The sequence below is a fragment of the Platalea leucorodia genome, assembly GCF_965183815.1.
Source record: "Platalea leucorodia genome assembly, chromosome: 4".
In the NCBI taxonomy this organism is placed as follows: domain Eukaryota; kingdom Metazoa; phylum Chordata; class Aves; order Pelecaniformes; family Threskiornithidae; genus Platalea; species Platalea leucorodia.
This window is the reverse complement of record NC_138826.1, coordinates 63,868,442-63,890,882: the sequence shown is the minus strand read 5'-3', so window position 1 is coordinate 63,890,882 and position 22,441 is coordinate 63,868,442. Positions and strand designations below refer to the sequence as shown.

The 22,441-nt window shown below is 43.4% G+C and overlaps 1 protein-coding gene across 1 annotated transcript in view; it reads left to right on the top strand.

Annotated features, from left to right (window-relative positions):
- Positions 1-22,226, top strand: part of TMEM178B (transmembrane protein 178B) — a gene marked incomplete at both ends in the record, with an annotated part of 222,246 nt that extends 200,020 nt beyond the window's left edge. The window contains 2 exons of the mRNA XM_082308919.1: positions 2,177-2,314; positions 21,976-22,226. Coding sequence (XP_082165045.1) covers positions 2,177-2,314; positions 21,976-22,226 — 389 coding nt within the window. The remainder of the gene's footprint in view (positions 1-2,176; positions 2,315-21,975) is intronic.
- Between the last annotated feature and the right edge of the window lie 215 nt (positions 22,227-22,441).

Genomic DNA, 22,441 nt, shown 5'->3' with positions numbered 1-22,441 from the left:
ACAGACAGCTCCGCAGCGCTTCTGAGAGATGTGTTGTGCTGTTATTGAAGATGACATAGGAAACGGTAAACATTTTATGTTTTTATCTGTCTTTCAAATTAAGCCCAGGCCTTCACGGACTGAAAAGTAGGAAGACACTCTGCCATCAAAGATGCTTACTAACGTATACTGCTTGTTTTAGAAAACACTGAGAAATTCCCAAGGAACAGAGACTAGTGCTGCCGGTGGGAAGTACGAGTTTCTGCAGGAAATGCATTTTTTTCCTGAACCAGACCTCTCTGAACATATTTAAATACTTTGGGGGGGGGAGTTTTTGTTTGGTTTTTTTGGTGGGACAGTCACAAAACCTAGGACAAAAATATGAATTTTAAGATGTGTATGTTGTTAAAATGGCCCTGGTCACTGGTAGGCTGAGGGCCTGGTAATCTTTATGTTGTCAGAGGGACTCCTTGCAAAACCAGTGACAATCTACAGGAACAGGTTATAGTTTCAAGGGAGGGGTTGCATTCTGCAACTCAGTCTTGCATAAGAATTGCTATAATGAACATAGCCCTGAGTGAAGTGCCTTCCTCTGAATCAAATCATTCTGTCCCAACACACCTGTAGACCTTGTGGACACTTAGCATTTTGGATAAGGAGTTTTATAAATCTCTAATGATGCTCATTTATCACTGTTCACAAATTTCCCTGAATCTGCACTGCTGGTATTGGTGGTCTTTCTCATCCACTGTGGGGAAAGGGTAAAAAATAACAGAAATTGAGAAACAGTCAAAGGCTAGCCAAGGAGAAAAGCTGCCACAGAGACTGGTGGATGATTCACAGTTTTCAAATCTTCCTTCCCCTGTCATAAGCATTCTGCTTCTTGAAAGAAAGTGAAATCATTGCTATGCAAAAAAAAAAAAAAAAAAAAAAATGTTTCAAGAAGGAAACAAATGTTTGGATAGCTGACTTGGCTGGAATTTTCTCTGCACATATACTCTTGACATATCAATGCTTAAACTTTCTATGCGTATGTGAGGGGGGACAGGGAACAATCAAATGTTATTGAACATGCCCCCATCTGTTCAATTATTTGAGGGTGTAAAGATGCTCTTTAGCTCTCATAGTCCTTGCTATTTCAGTTGCCAGGTGGTCTCCCTGCCCAGATTTCACATCAAAAACAGCTGAGAAGATTTTTTTTCCCGGCACATGCTGGAGGAGAGATCCCAGTAGTCCCATCCTTTTTGCAGAAGGCAAATATGCGATATAGCCAGGTCTTAATTTAAGGGTTCCTTACATTAGGTCTTGGGGATCTTTTTTTTTTTCCTTTATTTATGAAATAAATACAGGTCAACCCCATGCACCCTTATCAGATGCAGTACTCAGTTCCCACTTGCAGAGGACAAAATGCTTCACTCCAGCCCCCTGCCCTCCTCCTACTCTCAGTGCTCCCTGGAGCACTCAAAAACATCCTCACTGAAAATCATCTGACAAGGTCACCACCTAGATACAAGAGAGGGCAATAACATGTCCTGTGCCCCAGCTGTGCATCTGCAATGCATTTATTATCTCTGACACCAGAATATCTGCGTGCCCTGCCATCCTGGAGGTGCCGAGTTTCACACGCACCACCGCTGGAGAGCAAGGCACGGTGGCCCAGCTTACACATGGGAAGCTGTGGCCCAGAGGGGCTCAGTGACTTGCCCAAGATCACACAGCAGGGCAGAACCGAGGTGAATCCCCCATCGCGTCTGTGCTGGAGGAAAGCATAGAGACTGCTTTGCATATCAGTTTCAGCAGGTACATCCATTGGAGGCAGTGGAGTAATGGATGGAGATGAAAAGGCAGGATTTAAACAGACGTTGTGCTAGTACCCAGAGACTAGAGCTATTAGGCACACTGTTGCACTGAGGCCATTTTACAGCTTCTAATTCCTGAGCAAATTGTCACAAGTCACTTAGGTGTATCTGCACTGAACTTCATTGTGTGGTGAAGTGGTCACCTGCTCTTTCTCCCCAGCCCAAGCTAGTATCTTAATTTATGGATTGTCCTCCTTCTGAATCGTTCTTACTCAAATCATCCAGTGCCGAAACACACTGGAGACCTTGCATTTTGGATTAAGACTGTTGTGAACCTCTGATGATGTTAATTTATCACTGTTCACACGCATGTTGTTTTTCTGTCTTCCCCACTGCAGATCTGCGCAGGATGACAGCTGGCTTCATGGGCATGGCTGTGGCCATCATCCTCTTTGGATGGATTATCGGGGTGCTGGGGTGCTGTTGGGATCGAGGCCTTATGCAGTATGTGGCGGGGCTTCTCTTCCTCATGGGAGGTAAGGATGTTGGTGGTTAAAGAAATGTGTTTTCCTTGTTGTTCTCGTGTTCCCTCTTTCTACGTGTCCCTCCTTTTCTAAATCACTGAAAACATGTTTTCAGAGTTGTTTTAGGTGATCTGGACTTGGTTTCATTGCAAGCTCCTTCTGGTGTACATCAAGGACAACCCAACCATAGTTTACATGTTATTTCTATCACAAAATAGTGTCCGTAAGTCACAGGACTGGAAATGGCCTTCGGAGTTGTTTAGTCCAGTGCTCTGTCTCGTTGCAAGTAACACTGTCACCGTTAAAATTAATAAGCTTCATAAACTTAATAATAAAAATCTGAAGATTATGCAGATGTTATTCCCACCACTATCGTATTTCATAGTGGGACACTTTGATAACTAGAAACCGTGCTCAAAGTTTTAACCTATATTTATTCCTCATCAGTTGTTCTTGAGTTAAATATAACCTTTAGTTGATGTGTCTGTTTTCTTTCTCTCTATGAAGAGCAATGGTATTCTCTGTTTTCCTTTTCCCACTTGACATATGCTATTTCTTGTAGACTTTTCTCTGTAAGACTGGTTATCAATCCAGCAGCCCTTTCTGCCACCGTTCTTGTTTGTACTTGCCTTTCTCAAATATGGATGAGAAGGACCATTCCCAAACAAGGTCTGATCAATGCCTTGTATAAGTGGTGTGACGGTTCCCTTTCTCTGCTGAAAATCCCTTGCCTGAAGTATTTTGTGGTTGTATTTGCCTTTTTTCATGCTGCTTTGTACTGGAGACACACAGTCATCCTTCATTTGGATAACACATCCAGGCCTTTCTCCTTCTTTGTAATTTCCTACGGATGATCCCCCAAGACCTCCCAGAGGTTCTGTTTGTTACTCCCCAGGTACATGCTCTGGCACTCTGTGCTTTTGAGCTTTTCCCATTTCTACTACACCAGCCCTCAAGCTCATCCAACATTTCCCATGTTATATTCTAGCCTTTCTTACTACAGGTGCCATCCAACTTTCTGTCATCAGCAGGTTCCATGGCACACAGTTACTTGAAATGAAGGGTGTGAGAGTCACATCCCAAACACAGCACTGGGTGAATGTCTCAAAGTGAACAGCACTACTTCTGTTCTCTCCTCTTTTCTCTGCTGGTGGTTTTTGTTTGGCTGGGTTTTTGCCCCCAAGGCAGATCATCACTTCAGTGCATTTAGTTGCCTGTTCATCTGTACTGTGCTGTGACACAGCTAAGTGTGTGAAATACAGGAAAGCTTCTGTAGTCCCAGAAGAGGAGTTAAGTGCTTGAGTAACAAATATTTACGTTCCAGTGCTGTTGGTGCTGGTGACATAGACATTAGCTCTCTCGGTGCCCACAAACACATTTGAAGTCTGCTAGTAGCTTGTGCAAGCACGCACTGGTCTATGCGTGGATGTCTGTAAATGGTTTGTCGTGGGTGTCAATACTTTATGGGCAATCGGTCAGCCAAATTAGCTTGGTATTTCTTATGTATATAAAAGCTTAGTTTGCACGGGGGGCTATTTTGCTCTAATATGCTCAGATATTTGTGTGGTATTTAACTTACTACAGCACGACACTCAGATTAAAACATTAAGACTATACTAAATAAATACTGAGAACTTAAATTTATTAGAAACTAGCTAAGCCTTGGTTGCTAATTGGAAATTAGCACTATATATGGGACAGTTTCTAGTGCAGCTGCAGAGATTACTTATGGGCTTAATGTTATTTGTTTGTCAGTGATTTGAAAGATGGCTGATAAAAGTTTTCAGGTGAAACAAGACTCAGTGTAACCATGCATAATGGGATGGGTCACTCACAGCTTACAAAGCCGTCTTTTGGTATGCTCAAACAATACGCGTTTCAGTGGAGCTAGATGCAAGGTCATGCAACTGGGAACAAAAAGTGTCAGTCATCCTCGCAGAACGAGAGGCTGCCTCTCAGAAAGCAGCGGCTCTGAAAAGGTCTCTGGGATCATGGTTGCTGGGATCATCCAGCTGCACAGGAGCTCTTAGTGCAATGCGGCTGCTAAACGTGTCAGTTTTGATGGGAATATGCAATAAGAGCATGAGGGGGGGTTATCTCTGGGCAAAGCAAAACTATTTCTGGACATCCTAATCTGGTGTCCAAACTAAAGAAGGACATAGAAAAAGAGCTACAAGAATGACTCAAGGTCTGAAAAACAAGAAAAACACAGCATGCCACAAAAAGCCAATTGCTTGAAACTGTTTAACAGAAGGTTTATAATTGACTTGAACACAGTGTGGAAGTACCTATGCAAGGAGAAGCCATCTGATAGTAGCATGCTCTTTGACTGCATAGACAAAATAATAACAAGATCCAGCAGCTGGAATCTGAAACTAATTGAAATGAGAGGCACCAGATTATTTTATCTGCCATATTCTGTCAATATGTGTGATATTTTTGATAAAGATGTGTTGGGAGGAGATCAAACTTATTTTCTGCTCCAGCATAGACATGTGGATCAGGGTTACAAAGGTTACTCTCTTGTTTTGCACAAGTCAGTGGCAGCTGCTATACCTTTTCTGATTTCTTTCAACAGTAAATGCGCATAAAGTAACATCTACAAACTGAAGCAGTCAGTTAATAAAATACACAACTAGAGCCAGCTAATCTAAAAGTCAGTAGCTATCAATGTCATACTGCGTCATATGTTACCGAGTCATGCCTTCTACAGCCAATGAATCTTTTAAGTTGAACCTTTTTATTGCTGGATGGTATCTGAATAGAAATACTTCTGTCATGACGTAAATGCTGTCACCATATCATCCTATTGGTCCTCAAAACGCATGGAGCCAGAGTGCCTCTTGGTTTTGCCTAACTTTTTCTCTGGCCCAATAATGGGAAAAATGCTTCGAGAGGCTTAGCCTGAAATCTAACTTTCCCTTCCATTTGCAATGCCGCTTGTCTTGGTTATGTTTGTAGCATTTCCTCTGTTTTAATTTCTAGAGAAATAGCACTTCTGTAATGCTTAAACATTCCTGGCTTACCATATCTATGGGTTTTGTCCCTTATTGCCCATAAGTTTTTGAACAGGAAATCTCAGTGGAGCACTGAGAAGTGTGCTGTGATAATCTAACAAGACCAGACGTGGTTTCCTTGGACCTCTGGTTCTTTATTATATTTACTGAACAGTCTTCTTGCTAGCCCATGTGGCAGTGCCTAATAAGGACTTGCTTTAGTGCACTTGATCTAATTTCTCAAGCAAATTGCTGAAATAAGTCATTTGTGAAAGGCAGGCTGTTATCTGGTATTAGCTCATCTGGAATCCAGGACATGCAAACTGTGATTTAGAGTGTGCTTTACACTGTTATTCAGCGTGTTTTGTAACAAGTTAAAAATTATTAATAATCCATCTTTTCTGTTTACTCCAAATGTATCTGTATCAACAGCAATCACAGGTCTCTTATGGCTTCCGAAGTTCTTTTGCATAATTTTCTGTATTTATTGTCGAATTTGCACTTGGATTCCTTATCTTGATTGACAGCATTTGCCTGACCACAGTAGGATTTTTTTTTCAGTCCCTCATCTTCTGCAGAGCCAGATGGATAATGCAAATGATGTTTAGTATTGTTGACCTCATTTTTCATGATGGTACTATTGCATAGCCTCCTGTACCCAGAGTCACACTGTCTGTTGTAGTTTCATTTCAGTATTGTCAGTATGACTTTTATCCTGCAAGGTGGGAGAGTTTCTCTTTTTGAGAGTTTCTCCATTTGGAATTGTGCTCTTAAGCTTTACTAAGGCTAGTTCATTTTATGCATCTTATTTCAGACTATTTAATTCTATTACAGAAGTGGGTCATACTCAAATTATACATGACTCCAAGCACATCCTCTTGCATCATCTTGCTTTTTCTCTAGATGCAAATTATTGAAAATCTGTGCACCAGTAAAAGCTCCATTCTGGGCACGTCATCCAGTAATTTTGTAATTTTATAATAATTTGTGGAACTTTAGAAGCATCTGTAACACTGCTTCCAAATGTCAGGATCCTGTGGTAAACTTGATGCTTTCATGCTCATCAAGTACCTAATAGTAGTCTAAAAGTAATTCAGTTAAACATCTACCTGAGGAAATGCATGTGGGGCATTTTATACATTGTTTTGACCAAAGTATATTTACTTGCACCAAAACCACGCCATTGCTTTTTGAAGTCTAGACATGACCTCCTCATCAGTTCCCAGGAAGTAGTGCTCACGTTTTCTGGTTTGAGAAGTTCTTTTGAATGTATTCAAATCCTTGACTTGTTTAGTTTTATTATAATGGCAAACCTGTCAATTCATTTGGTTGGTGTCTTTACTCCCTTAACACTAGCTAATATTATTGCCAGGTCAAGGTCAAATTTCAGTTTTACTTCCAGCTCCAAAGAGTTGGGATGCTATGAATTGGCACAGTGGCAACTCTACCAAGGCAAATTCCTCTAGCTTCAGGAATCCCTCCTTTCAGTTCTTCGTTAAGTTAGGAATATTTCCTGTACCATGATAAGCAGACAAGCTATATATCCATCTAACTGTTGGTTTTTCCACCTGCTCTCCAGTGCATTCATTCATAGGATTTTCTTGTTTCAGCATCTCAGATTCTGCTAGGTTGATTGTCCTTCCACAACCATGCAAACCCAACCTCACCACACCTTCTGTTATTGTACTTGCTTTATAGACTCAGCTTTTAAAGACAATCTCTGATAGCCTGTAGTTTTCCCAGTTCAGCTATGATTTCATTTCAGTCAGCTATTTTGAAACATAGAATCATAGAATTGTTAAGGTTGGAAAAGACCCTTAAGATCATCGAGTCCAACCGTTAACCTATCACTGCCAAGTCCACCACTAAACCATGTCCCTAAGCACCACGTCTACCCTTCTTTTAAATACCTCCAGGGATGGAGACTCAACCACTGCCCTGGGCAGCCTGTGCCAGTGCTTGACAACCCTTTCGGTGAAGAAATTTTTCCTAATATCCAATGTAAACTTCCCCTGGTGCAACTTGAGGCCATTTCTTCTTGTCCTATCGCTTGTTACTTGGGAGAAGAGACTGACCCCCACCTCGCTACAACCTCTTTCCAGGTAGTTGTAGAAAGCAAGAAGGTCTCCCCTCAGCCTCCTCTCCTCCAGGCTAAACAACCCCAGCTCCCTCAGCTGCTTCTCGCAAGACTTGTGCTCTGCACCCTTCACCAGCTTGTAGTGAGGGGCCCGAAACTGAACACAGTACTCGAGGTGCGGCCTCACCAGTGCCGAGTACAGGGGCACTACCACCTCCCTGGTCCTGCTGGCCACACTATTCCTGATACAAGCCAGGATGCCATTGGCCTTCTTGGCCACCTGAGCACACTGCTGGCTCATGTTCAGGCGGCTGTCAACCAACACCCCCAGGTCCTTTTCTGCCAGGCAGCTCTCCAGCCACTCTTCCCCCAGCCTGTAGCGTTGCATGGGGTTGTTGTGACCCAAGTGCAGGACCCGGCACTGAGCCTTGTTGAACCTCATACAGTTGGCTTCAGCCCAACGATCCAGCCTGTCCAGGTCCCTCTGTAGGGCCTTCCTGCCCTCCAGCAGATCGACACTTCCGCCCAACTTGGTGGGTTATTTCTAGTTTTGAGGGCAGGGCTGACTTTGTACCTAAATGCTCCAAAACTCTTTCCTCCTCATCAGTGCCTGCCATAGCGATAGTGGGGTGGCAGGGCTACCCCAGGGTGGCACGCTCCAGCGTTTCAGCAGTGGGTGCGTCCTCCCCTTCCGTATCTGGTGCCCCTCCCTGCTGAACTGCTGTTCCTGGTCCCAGCTGAAAATATAAAATGGCACTTCCAGTACCTTGTTCCGATACTTGCTTCAGCACAAAATTATCTCTGGCCAAAGCTACATCACTTGCCTTTGTAAATGTATTAAAAGACCCACAAAGAATGACGTTTTATCATCTTTATCAGAACTCTGTCCTTCAGCTGCACATTCACGTATTTTCCTTTTGTAAGTCTGTAATTTGTATTGAGAACACATTTCAGTGAAATAGTTAGGGGTTTTACTGCATGCCTAACAAGGCAGCCCTTCAGGGAGAGACTTCTGCGTTGTCTTATTTTGTTCCAGATTTACTGCAAATAAATGCAATAAATCATTTCTGCACTTGTTTACTGTTTTACCTGTTCTCTTCACTCTTATCTGGTCTCTGCCAGTTTGTCTTGTGACATGCACTTTAGGATCACTTCAGGGTTTTTTCCCCATTTGCTAACAGTTTCCTTAGAGAAGCATATAATTTTACTAGCCTTGCAAATATTCATTATTCTTTGCAAAGTCAAGTGTGTTTCTTGCTGTAACCTTGCTTTGAGCCAATTATAAATTTTACCATTAATAATTCAGTCTCTAATTAGTCTATTTGGAAATTATTCCAGCTGCTAAATGCCCTTATTCATGTGATTTAGCTTCACCATGCAGATCTGTAATAAAATGATCTGTAGTCTCACATAGCAGCTCGTTTCTTGTCTTTGCTTAGCGACATTTTTACATGAAATACAGGGCTTGGGGCTTTGCTTGGGAGCCTGAAATTCCCTGAAAGGCCTGAAAGTCTTGCTGCACACATACAGCAATGCTATGGAGTTTTTCCTCTCTGATTTTCTGTCCTAGCGGTTCCTTTCAGAAACATGGGGAATTTCTTTCATCCTCTTCTCCTCCCTCCTCTCCAGTGATGATCTGCCAGTCTGGGGGATTTGAGTGCCATTTGCCAGCTCCACTTCTGCCGCTGATTTGGGTTTCTTCTGACCCACCTAAGAGCACTGCAGAGACATTGCTCTTTGCAGCCCGTCCATACTCATAGGGCTTAAGTCAGGGTTACAAAAGCTTCAAACCTTTTCCCACAGCAGAGGTGAACTCCTACTCTTTCCAGTGCTGGCTGCTGCAGCAGAGATAAGCAGGCAGGAAAGATGTGTGAGAGGGAAGAAAAAATAAAGTTAAGCAGGTGTGCTGGCACAATTTAACGCTTTATTTCAGAGACGCAAGAAACGATGTTTATTAAAGAAATAAAGAACAACCCACTTACGAATGTATGAGTGCATTCTGCTTTTGTATTCTAATCCAGGGAGAAACAACCTTTTCTAAATCATTTCCATCCTCCTCCCTTCTCAGAAATATTTCCAAAATATTCCTTCCCTCAGTCCAGGGGTAAGTCAACAAACTGCTTTATTAGCCCCGCAGCCAGAGGATGGACTGACCATTGACACCGGGTCACCTTCTCTTGCCCCAGCCATGCCACGCTTCATGTCGGTCTGTCGCAAGGCGCCAGGGGGACAAGGACACACTCGGGTTTGTGCCAACGTGTGTGCTAGAGCCCAGCAGCTGCCAGAGCACTACTCGCTGTGTCCAGGAGCTGACAACCAGGCTGATACTGAGGGACGCAAACCCCATCAGAAAGGGGGACTTCAAAATAGGGCTTGGGAGCCCGTGCAACACGGTTGTTGGATGCGCTGCACACTTCTCTATCCTCCACGGAGAGTCTTGTCTTCAAAATCCCCAAGCCTGTGTGCTGTGCTTCCTTTGCCTGCGCTGTGCATATGTTAGTAGATGACAACTGAGGCATCTGTGTATTTGCAGCCATGGATCGTTACCAGCTGTTGAGTCATTTGCGTCCCAAATTTAACTCACTGTACTTTGAAAATAGCACATAGCAGTAGAAAATAAGAGTGTTTATCCTACCCAACTGTGGTCCTGCCATCTCAAAATAATCATTCCGCTGCTGAATATTTTAAGAAACAAAAATGGAGCAATTTAATACAGCAAGTGTAAGGCAAAGCTCTGTGATTGACATCTCCTAGGCAGTTATGAAGTACCTACATAGCAGCTGCCAAAAGGAAGCAAAGAGAAAGACAGACAAAAAGAGAAAGTAGAAGACATTCTTTGGAGTTCATCTGGAAATACGGTGGGTCTCACAGAGCACCTAGGATTTCTATTTCTCACTAACGATCAAGGTCTCTACCCATTCTTCAAGATGTTCACTTGTGGTGACATGATCAATCATGACACTGAAGACTGAAGATATTTTCTGTGACCACATTTATTTTTTTCTTTTCCACAACATTATTCTTTGAAAATCCAGTTTCATGTGCACTTTCCCAAAAGGAATTGCTTTAGAAAGTTTACATAAAATCTTTTTTTCCATATGGAAAGGCAAGTGCAAATGCAAACGTATGTGCACAGTTGTATGCATACAGAGCTTAAGCAACATCATGTGATCGTTACTAAAACAGAGGTATACAACAAGTGGCTGCAATCTGAACAGTGAAGCTTGGCATAAATATAGTTTTCTCAAGGGCATAATACCTTTTGACAGTTTGAAAAGTATTTGTAATTCAAAAGAAGTTGGATCACTGGAAAAAATGAGATGCCAATCATGTTTTAATCCTGCGGGAGATACTAAATTAATGATCATAGAACCATAGAATAGTTTGGGTTGGAAGGGACCTCTAAAGATCATCTAGTCCAACCCACCTTGCAATGAGCAGGGACATCTTCAACTAGATCAGGTTGCTCACAACCCTGTGCAATGTGACCTTGAATGTTTCCAGGGATGGGGCATCCACCACCTCTCCGGGCAACCTGTTCCAGTGTTCCACCACCCTCATTGTAAAAAATTTCTTCCTGATATCTAGTCTGAATCTACCCTCTTTTAGTTTGAAACCATTACCCCTTGTCCTATTGCAACAGGCCCTGGTAAAAAGTTTGTCCCCATCTTTCTTATAAGCCCCCTTTAAGTATTGAAAGGCTGCAATAAGGTCTCCCTGCAGCCTTCTCTTCTCCAGGCTGAACAGCCCCAGCTCTTTCAGCCTTTCCTCATAGAAGAGGTGTTCCATCCCTCTGATCATTTTTGTGGCCCTCCTCTGGACCCGCTCCAACAGGTCCATGTCTTTGCTGCACTGAGGGCCCCAGAGCTGGACGCAGTGCTCCAGGTGGGGTCTCACCAGAGCAGAGCAGAGGGGCAGAATCACCTCCCTTGACCTGCTGGATAACTGCAGAGGAACTTTAGAATTCAGCAAAGCTCCTTGCAGACCACCGTAAGAACTTATTTATGTGGATTGACCTCCAGATGGAGACAAAGGCTGGTTTGCATCAAGAGATGCCATAAATTTGTTATGAAAGTCTTTGAAACAAGCCTGAGAGGGACGAGGTCAGTCCCCCCTCTGCCATGCCTCCTGCACCACACACATACGCTTTTCTTCCTACTTGTCCTTTTGGTTAAATTTTGCATTACGCTCTAAAGTGATTTAAGATCTTGAATTGGAATGAACTTGAGTTAATGTACAGCTTTAATAGGTTTTAAATGTTTAAACCTCTCTAAGGCTCTTGATTGTTTAAAACCGTCAAACATATTACAAGGGTGTTGGGGAGGGCAGAAAAGGAGCTGATGAAGGTCTTTATGGACCTGCGATGAGACGAGCTCGGAGCAGCAGTGCAGGCTTTCTGCCTCAGTGCCTATCAAGCAGTAATGTAACAAGGCCGAGCACTGCATATTAAGGTAATAAGAGTTAGCTTGTTTTTAAAAATGCTCTTTTTCCTCAATTTCAGGATTTGTCAGTCCCTCTTTTCAAACACCTCTCTTCTACACAGTTTGCGGTATCCCTCGTAGATGGGCTTGCAAGTCAGAATCTCTGGTCCCATTTTTAGGCTATGCTTCTGAGGCCTAAAGAGTGACCCTTCTTTTCTTACATATTTCAAAACCTGGACACTGATGGATACATGTTCAGATACATATATAAGGGTATAGGTCTGCTGGACACATGTCCAGTCCACATACATGGATTCTTTGTTCTGCCCGACTAACCATTAGTAATCGCCCTTTAGAAATTAGTATCACTTTCCTTTTGGATATTATCTAATTTCTTATTTTCACTCCAAAATTAAACATTTAGTAAATCATCCACATCGACATACATCCCCTTTGCCATCTTTTGGGGTTTTAATATGATGTCAGGGTGGCCTGTTTAGCATTTCCAGGCTAGGAAACAGTTGCTCAGCTGCCGGCATGACAAGGCTCACCATACATTATGCTCAAAAGGCAGAGCTGGGATAGCGTGTTACGTCTTTACTTCTAGTACTTCTCTATGCTTACTGGTGCACTAAGAACATATTTTGCATTTATTTATTAATGCTGGCACCCATTTTGAAAACAAAATAGGAGACTCTCGGGAAATATGAAAGATCACCTACTTTCACTGTATGGGCTTCTGTGCGTCACTGTGTACCTACTGCTGAAATGCTCTTTTATAATTTTGTATTGTAGTACTCCTCAAGGAGAATCATAACACCCATCTTTGCATCCCCTACAGCATAAGTTTGAAAGCAGAGTTATGTCCTTCTTCTCACAGAATACTATTTTCATTAGATGCCACTGTTTTGCAATATCTCAGGAATTTAACTGATTCTTTAGGTCAGTACTGACAAATCTAGCCCTGAAAAGCAAGGACCTATGAGTTAACACCTCCATAAGAGAATGGAGGTGGGGTGGAATATGGAAATGTTTTTTTCAAATCAATAACACAGCCGTACTGCAGGGTGTAGTCATTTAGAGGTGTTGGTTTTTTTTTTTCCTGGAAGGAGCAGCACAATGAGCGAATTCATTGTTAACTCCATAGCATTTGATCTCCATGGAAACGTTATCAGCTGACTTCAAAGTCAACCTTCAAATGTGTTGCATTTCTTTTCCTGTGGCTCATTTCTGATGCTCCTCGATGTGCACTTGCACACTGGGGGAGAAATACCAACAGAAGCAATTACGGCAACCTTGTACCTGATCACAGAAGAGCACTGGCATTTAGGAGAGGGAGAGGAAAGGCTTCGTAATGAGGTGCAGAGATCTCACAGTCTGGAGCAAAAGACAGGGCAAGTAGTGTATGTGCACCTATAAACTCATTGGTTTTCAATCTTAACTCAGATTTGTCTCCCTGAACTTGGCATACACTAAATTAAGGAGACAGCTCCCTCTGGCTTTTCAGCAAAAAGAGCTATTCATATTCCTGTGTGTGTTCATTTTATATCAGCTATACTGACTTGTAATTTCTCCCTCACCAGGACGGGAGGTACTGACAGAAGTATCAGTACCTTCTAGAGTTATGAGAACAGAAAACCCGGTGTAGTCTATAAAGGGTGTGCAATCTAGTTTGCTTCTCAAGGATGTCAGTAGGTCTTTGGGGGGCTGACAGAGGTGAATTAAAGTAGAAGCAAAGTAGGGGAGACAGATCTGATAGAAATACAAAAGACTTTCCCACCCACAGTCCTGGAAAACAAGTTATGTGCATTTTGAAATTTTGTGGTTGTTCCTTATCCCTTAATAATGTCACCAGGTCTTTGATCTCTTGCTGGCTTCTGAGTTTCAATGGTAAGAAGCATCAAGGCCAAAGGAAGACAATGAAAACAAAACTGGCATTTATTGTTGGGTTGGGTATTACAAAAAAAATGTTTGCTGAGTTGTTTGCATGCCTAGCATCAAAGAGGAAAGACTGCACATACAACAGAAGGAAGAGTAATACTGTCATGATTTGCTAGACAGGAAGAATTCTTTACAGGGAGAAAGCAGAGCAAATTACTATGTGTGGCAGATCTTGTTAAATGCAGAGGCTGAAGAAAGGCTTAGGTTCACCTTCTCTGTGCCTCAGGTTGTCAACTTAGAAAAACAACATTTCCCTTGGACAAATCACTGCTACACTTGGTTGGTCTAATCTGCCTGGATAGAGTCCAACTGGCCACTGGAAATTCCACAGAAGCAGCAGCCTTCCTTGTTTCTGCCCAACCTGTCTCTTCCAAGGGTTACAGAGACGAGTCGTGCCTACGTACTTGTGTGGGCTGCAGAGGCTTCAGAGGTATTTCCTCTGCAACAGCAAAGAAGATTTCAGCACGTGACCCTTTAAGGCAGTACCGAAGAGGTCAGGGTAGTTTGTTGCTTGCAAGCATTCATGTGAATGACGTAAACTTCATAGGGGTGGCCTGTGTCCCGTGGTCCTTGTTGACAAGACAATTATATCTTATTTTGATTTCTGGCTATTATATCTCAATAACTGTATCGCTTATTACATACAGAAAGGATTTTTCTGTTCCTGGCAGGTCAGCTCAGGGAAACAGTAATAGAGTCCAGAGCCTTTTGCAGCAAAGATCCTCAGTTCACATTCAGTACAAACAACTTAAAGTTGTACAACCAGAGTCCTTTGGTCTCTTCAAAAAAGGAATGGATAGGCTTTTCTCCAACACCTGAAGGGGAAAATATCCAAATTGGATAGCCACCACCATCACCCAGAGCTCCCAATGGCTTCTTTAGTAGTGCCTTCAGCAGAGAAAAGGATTAAAAAGGCATGCGAGTAACTATCCTTTCAGCCCTGAAAGTATTCCATCCAAGAGTATTTTTAGTGGCACATACTATGCAACGTGGAAGAAGGCTGCACTGAAGCTGTTTGTGCTGTGTCTGTTCTCCAGTCTCGCTTGTCTTGAAGAACATCTGTGTGCAGAATTTTCAGCAATTTAAGGTTTCCTACAAAAGAAGGATTCCACAAACCCTCTGAGGGTCCTTCTCAGGTTCCTTTTGAGAGAAGTGCAATTTTTTGACTGGAAGGAAAAGACTTTATGTGGAGAGAGGCAGAATGACCTGGTTGCTAAAAGACCAAATGCAATGTGGTGCATGAATTCCCCATGCTATGGGAGATGTCATATGCCAAGGCAAACTCAACCTGACCCCACAAGTTTCTCTTCAACTCTGGCAAATGCTAGGCTGGGAAGCACCTGCCTGAGGTACAGTTTGATACTAAACCTATGTGTCTTGTCATCTGGCAAATCTGAAATGTGATGGAATCACTTGAGTTTGTTCAGACCTCCAGTGCCCCTTTCCATTTAATCTTTTAGCCCCTGCCTGGGCCATCCTGGGAGGTCCATACTGCAGGGGATGAAACAAATCTGCCGGCAGCCTCTGCCTATTGCCAAGCATGGTGTTTGCCAGCACAGGAATGGGATAGTTTCACTAATCTTTGATTAGGATGTTTCTTCATTTTGACATTAAAAGAGCCTCTTCATTTCTCTCCCTTCTGCTCCCAGTAAACTACTAAATCGCATCCCACTACTACAACTGGCACAATTTTTGCTACCTCCTCTGTTGTGGCTGCAAGTTCATGAGCCATTATGTTTGCTTAATGGCTGTAGTCAAGTCACTTTATTATTGCTATGTTATTTTGGGTGGGTCATAGGAATCACCATTGCTAAAGTAATCAGAAGGTTATTCAACTTAGGCTTTGATCAACTCCCCTATTTCTCTCTATCGCATTTTATCAAAACAATGTGACTTTAGCTAAGTAGTGTTGCCCTCAACTGCTGTAATATTGTTGCATGTACTATACTGATTTACATGAGCCTAAGGGTGGTACCCATTAAGTATTTGCAGTTGTGACAGAGGATACATAGTCCTCTGATGCCATAACATATTACGGCTTGTGCAGTGGCAATTCAATAGACAGGCGCTGCTGCTGAAGTAACACGCAGCAGGCGTACAGCTCTGGTGGGGTACGGATGCCGCCGGTACATTTTGAGGAAGGAGGCCAAAGGCCAAAAGCAAACCGCATTCTGACAGTGGCTATAATGCAATATCATAGCACCGCTATAGACCCCGCAGTTTACTGTGGTTTTTAGTATAAAATAAAAATGTATTAAGTTCCAGCCCAGGTGGGTTTATGGTCTCACAAGGACACCGCACCGAATCTCCATCACCCAGTCAGACTTCTCCTTCCATCTCGGCTTTTTTTATAAGGGCAATTTTCCAGTAAACCCCTTGCTATTCTGCAACCTATCGGTGATGCTGCAAGCTGCTTCTGCTGGAACAGTACATAATTAAGCAATAATTTATATTCTATGCGTGTATGCACAGAGCAATAAAGTGTTCTCAAGAGCTGCGTGCTGGTGAGGCGTTTAATCCGTGCGCAGAAGGAGTTTACTGCAAAGCTGCTCCCTCCAAAAGGCTTTTGTCATCACTGTGTTGGGAGGGAATTCAGTTTATTCTTTAATAATTTCATTTGATTGTGATATAATTTAAATAGCTAATGGTACACACTCCACTTTAGGATCAGACCTCATTTTATTTGTTTGTTTGATGTACCTTGAAAACAGTAAAAACTAGTAGGGCAGAGAGAAAGTAAAGATAATGTTGTTTTACTTGTGAGATTTTTTTTCCACTATAACCCTATAATAAAGAAGTGATGATAATTAAACAAACAGCACTCCTTCCAAAGACATTAGTGGCCACAAATTGCCATCGATGGCAGCTACTAAAAATACTTTAAAAGGCAGAGATTCACACTTATTTGAGAACTGCTTGGTTTCAGAGGACATCTTAAAATCCATACCTTTGTGTTTCTCTTTTTATCTACTGGTGTTTATAAGTAATACTTGACATTTCTATCTCTGCAAAAAACAGAAGGGGAAAAGAATCAGGGTTTTTTGGTTTGTTTACTTTGTACATCTGACAGCACAGTTAGTTCGTGAGTCATTTCTGCCTGTTGTTGGGGGAAGGGAGAGGACGAGCATCGTTCTGTCAGACGTGGAAGAAATGTTTTCCAAAGAATAACAAAAATGATTTGTAGGGGGGGCGGGTCTCAGAGGTGGGGCTTGGTGCCCAGATCATTTTAACAGGCTTTTTGGATTTGGATTCAAATTGATGATGTCTTCTTCAGGTGAGGACATCCACCAAGGAGTATTTTTTCTTTTCTTTCCTTCTTTCCCCGAAGGCATAGTGAGATGGACTCCTATAAATTATGTTCTGGTGAGATAAGAAGTTTTTGCTCCTCCAGACACGGCAGAGTGAAGGACCACACAAATGACCAAAAGGAGTCGTTACCTGAAATTGCCTCCCATGGTGGTTTCAAAGAAAGGAGGGCCCATATGGTCAGCTCCAGCGTTGCGGGGCAGGGGATGGCACCAGCCAGCTGAAGCGGTGGCCGCGGCTACAGTCAGACTCCTCATCCCTACTACTGGGGACAGGGATGTTTAGATGAAGCTCCTGATAGCAGGCTCTGTTTGCGCACCAGCACCACAAAGGCTCACCTTCGTTTGCAGTGTGTCTAAGAAAGGCAGCAGTTCTTGTCTCACAAACCACCATGGACCCTGTGAAATCCTTCAAGCTCTAGTGCTCTGGAAGCCTAGCCTGCGGGCTCTGTAGGCAAAGGACGTGGCTTCTGACATGGTTCAGGTGGGCACTAGCGTGAGGGAAAATTCAAACGTATTTGCTATGAATGGTTTGAGCCTGCTTGTGTTTAAATCGGTTCACTCACAAGCAGTTCTGCTCTCCCCTGGAGGCGAGGTTTGAAAACTGCAAACGGAGGCATTGCAGCCCCTCGCGCAGCCGGGGTGATCAGAAGGAAAAGCAAAATTTACTGAAAAAAAATAATTCCTAGCAGCATAGGCCCACGGGTCTGCTCGATATAATCATGCTTAAAAACAGCTACAGCAAAGGGCTCTGACTCATAATCCACACAGAATTAGGCTTTGACCAACAATGATATTACGTTTCCCAGCCATCCCTCTCCTGACCATGTCTGCCTCTGCAGCAAGGACAGCAGGACCCAAATCTTATACACATATATAGCAAATAAGTTCATCTCTGTCCTAAACAAACTTCCAGTCTAAATGGAGGACATATTCAGTACAATGTTTAATATTCTTCTTCCAAAATACATAAGAAGGAAAAGCACAAGATAGCCATGAGGTGTTTAATAGCTCAGCTGCTCAAACCACTGATGATCATCGGCCCGTCAGCAGGACAGCCGCTGCCCTTCCCGAGAGGAAGGGCGGCTGTCTGATGAGGAGTCAGGGTGGAGGTTAGACTACACATCAAACAGCAGTTTCTGTGGCACAGACATGGCTTTACATGAAATTTCCTCTATCACCTGACTGAAGCATTTTGCAGTGACACGTGAATTTCCTTTGTCAAAAATGCCGCTGTTGCCTTGTCTCATTCATTAATGTTTCGCTTAGGATGATAACGTGTAAATCCCAGCACAAAGAACTTGGCATGTTCTGCTCTCCCCAGCTGCTGAAGGAGATGGTCTTTATCTGTCCTGTCCAGCTCACATACCAGCACATCCCCGGTGAGCTCTTATTACTGCCTGTCCTTCACACTCTGTGTGCCAGTGCCACGGCGCAATTGCTGAGCCTTGGACCACCAGCCTTCAGGTCTGGTCATCTGCTTGGGCCAGAGTTATGGGAAGTGTTTTTCACAAAGAAAGAAAAGTTTGTATTGCTATGGCTACCCGGGGATCTGGGGCATTAGTGCACGTGTAGGGGGGCACCTCGCTGATGGCAAGAACCTACCAGGAAAATGAATAAGGGTTCAGTTTATTTTCTGGGGAGAGAAAGAATCTCAGGGTTGGGGATACTTATGACTTGCTGCAGTCCTGCTGCCTCTGAAGCGCTATGTCCATAGTGCAGGCAGTGTCATGGGCAGGAGCGACAGCCTCCCTCCTCCTCCCATCCCAGCTCCCATGTCTTACCCAGACTAGCAGAGGCTGCATTTCCAAGGGTAAGCTCAGTCTCTGCATCCCTTCCAACCATGACTCTTTCACTATGATGGCCAACAATTACGCAATTTGCAAGCATAATCCTTTGTGTTATGATTGCCAGTTCATGAGGAAAAGCTACCAAACAGTCCTGAGGTAATAACCGTACTCAGTTTTCATCAGTAACCCTCCTGGTGAGAGGCCAGATTAACTACAAGTGGGAACTTCCTTGCTCAGCTGAATACAAACAACACATAGGACTCGTATAATGGCCATAAAGATTCCTCTAGGTGGTATAAAATGGCATTTTTTGTGTCTGTAATGAATAGCACTAGGGAGGCTGATAAACCTGTGCCATACAAGACATCCTGCAGAAGCACTGGGGGTGACTGGCTGAGGACCGTGCTATGCATCCTCTAACGTTGTGCATGACAGTCGTTATTTATTGTCGTGGGCTTAGCACGTTCTCCAGTGAAGGGGCAGGACGGGAGCAGCCTTTTGTTAAAGAAGTCTCCTGCTCGTGTTTTTTTTTCTGCTCTATTGTTGTTACTCATTCTTCTTTCTTGTTCGTTTGTTATGGGACAGAATACCCCCAGCAAGGTGGAGTGCCAATATCTTGGGCACTGTTCAAATACAAAGAGTAAGCAACGCTCCTTACATTGAAGAGCTTGTAATCAAAATAGGCAAGACAAAGTGTGAAAGCACGGGGAGTATTTGAAATCCAAAGTTATTTCCTTCCCTTTTGTACTTAGCAAATGCAGCTTCAGTCTGGCCGCACAGATTTTCCCACCCACCTCTCTTAACAATCTTATATTTCAAGACAGCTGAAATTATCATGTTCTTGCTAGCAAAGAGAGGCTTTTCATGTCATTTTCTAACCACAGCCATTTGAAATGAGCCACAGAGCTTGGTTCAGAGCACAGTGGCTCTGATGGATCCTTTTTTCCCTGATCCCACAATGTACTAGTCATGTTGACATGTCGCACAGGGAACAACCGCGTTCTTGCCAGACACCTTCATGTCACTGGATAACCTAAGTGACATGGTAAAACACGGAAAGGGATGTGTGGTTTCTAATCAAACAACCTGATTTTTGAGTAAGGGATTCTGGGAGGGAGACCTCCCCATTTATCCTGCTCTGTGCTTTGAAGTAGTGTAGGACATCTCTGAAGACAGCTCCAGAGCCTGGGGTCTCACAAGGCTTTTGCAATAGTCCAGAGCACTGACTGTAGACTAATCGGGTGCTGGTGAGAGGCAAGAAGGCCATTTTTATTTAAATAGGCATAGTACCTACCACAGCAGCTTGCTGGTCCTGACTGGTACCCTGTGGCACTATCATAATATGAGTACTTCTGAATAACCTGGGCCATCTGGCAGCTATATACAGCATTAGGGGAGGCACCCAGAATTCCCATATTCCCTGACCCTTACAACAGAGAGTATCTACAAGTGGCATTCCAAAACACGTTGGAGAAAAGACAGTCCAAATAGACAAAGCAGCGATCAGAAGAGGGAACAGAGAGAGGGCCGTGAGAGTGGTCTCACAGAAGGTCCATGATAGAGATTTGCCTGCAGATTCTAGACCTGTGTGATGTTCCTACTAAGCAGGTGGGCATGGTGGAAAGCCCACACATTTTTGGTGGTGTATATATGCTCCTACAAATGCCCCCAGTTTCTGAGCCTAATTCTAGGCAAATTCACCACATAATCTTACCTGTGTCTTCAGAGTGGGGAGTGTAAAATCCATTTCTTCAATGCAACTGCAACTAAAAAAAGCAAAGCAGCAGAGAAACAACAGGGAAAGTGTTGCAGAAGAGAAGCAGGAGCAGGGGCAGGAAGGAGCAGAAGGAGGCAAGGGCACCAGAGGAAAGGAGCTTGACACTAAAACCAGGCTGGCTGTGACTGCTTTGGAGGATTGTGCTATCTTAGGGATGAGACCAGGAGGAGTAGGAGATTCCTCGCCAGCAGCTGCTAGTGAACAGATGCAGGACATGCTGCACAAGTAACACACGTAGCAGGCTTCTGCTTTGTGCACGAACAGCGGGACAACACACGGGACTGACCATGTGTGTTACCACAGCATGCGTCCTGGCGGTTGCCTTCTGTGCCCAGGGCTCTCCAGGCAATTCAGGGAGGCCCACATAGGGAGGAATTAGAGAGGAAAAATAAACTACCAACTTTATGTTGACTTTAGTTGTTATCTCTTGAGACAGGCGCGCAGCGTCTGTAGCTATCCATTATTTCGTGTGTGGGTGGCAACTGTGACATTTCAGGAGCTCAGAGTTTAGCTTTGATGAAGCTGGAGGCCAAAGATCAAAATTAGACTCATCTGGGTGGGCTAAGGTTCAGCCTCATCTGATACACGTGTCTTTCCATAACACCTACCACCTGACAGAGTTATGAAGCCTGTCCTTGCAGCGTTCTCAGGAAGAAATGAAATATTGCTGCAGAGATGGAAAACAAGAACAGGATATTTTGAAGATTTCCCCAACACTGCAGAGGGCATCTAGATGGGGACTAGAGTCATGCAGAGGGTAGAATCTGAATTTTGTGAGGGATTTTAAGGTTTTGACAGTGATATTTGAAAGGGGGTTGTATAATGAAAGATTTTAGATTTTGATATTTAAAAAGTCTGGAAAAAACCTCCCAAGTAATTTCAAATGTATGTTTCAAGAGAGTCAGAATACGTCAAGTATTTTGTAATATTTTCTTCTATAAAACCCATCACTAAAAAATTGAAATTAAACAAAAAATTCAAGATTCCCCCCCCCCCCCAAAAAATACTGAAACATGATGATCCACTCTGTATTTGTCTAAAGCAAAATTCCAGAAAAATCAATGGTTTCATGAAGCATTCTGGTTCCCAAGTGAGTGCTCGTATTGAAACTACTGTTTCTGTTGAAGTTTCTCCATACAGCTCTGTTCAGCATCAGATCAATATTCAAGGCTCTGGTGGCACTCAGTTCTTTCCCCGTGGAGCCGCTAGACTAAGCCACTTTCTATACGAACATCTTCCCTTAGGTATTTCCTATACTGCTTGCACCAGATCTTCTCAGGTGACTTGGAAAGCGGTATGTCTATCACTCTTCTAACTTCTCTTTGTTTTTTTCCTCCCTCCTTCTCCCCTTCCCGCTCTCCTCCAGGAACCTTCTGCATCATTTCACTGTGTACGTGCGTGGCTGGAATCAACTTTGAGCTCTCCCGCTATCCCCGCTACCTGTACGGACTTCCCGACGACATCAGCCACGGCTATGGCTGGTCCATGTTCTGTGCGTGGGGGGGCCTGGGCCTCACTCTTATCTCTGGCTTCTTCTGCACTCTGGCCCCTTCTGTCCAACCTGTCCCCAGGACCAACTGCCCCAAATCTAGACCTGAGAATGGGACAGTGTGCTAAAACAAATAGCAAACAAATACACACACACACATTACATATATATATATATGTCTATGTATACCTATACATGCATATATATGTATATATAATTATATATATATATATAATCTCAAATTAATGCCAGTGCCAAGGTAGAGCTGAGTCCAACACGGCACTCACATCTCCACCGGACTCCGTGTTGCTTCGTTCTTTCTCACAGTGATGGGAAAGCTTTT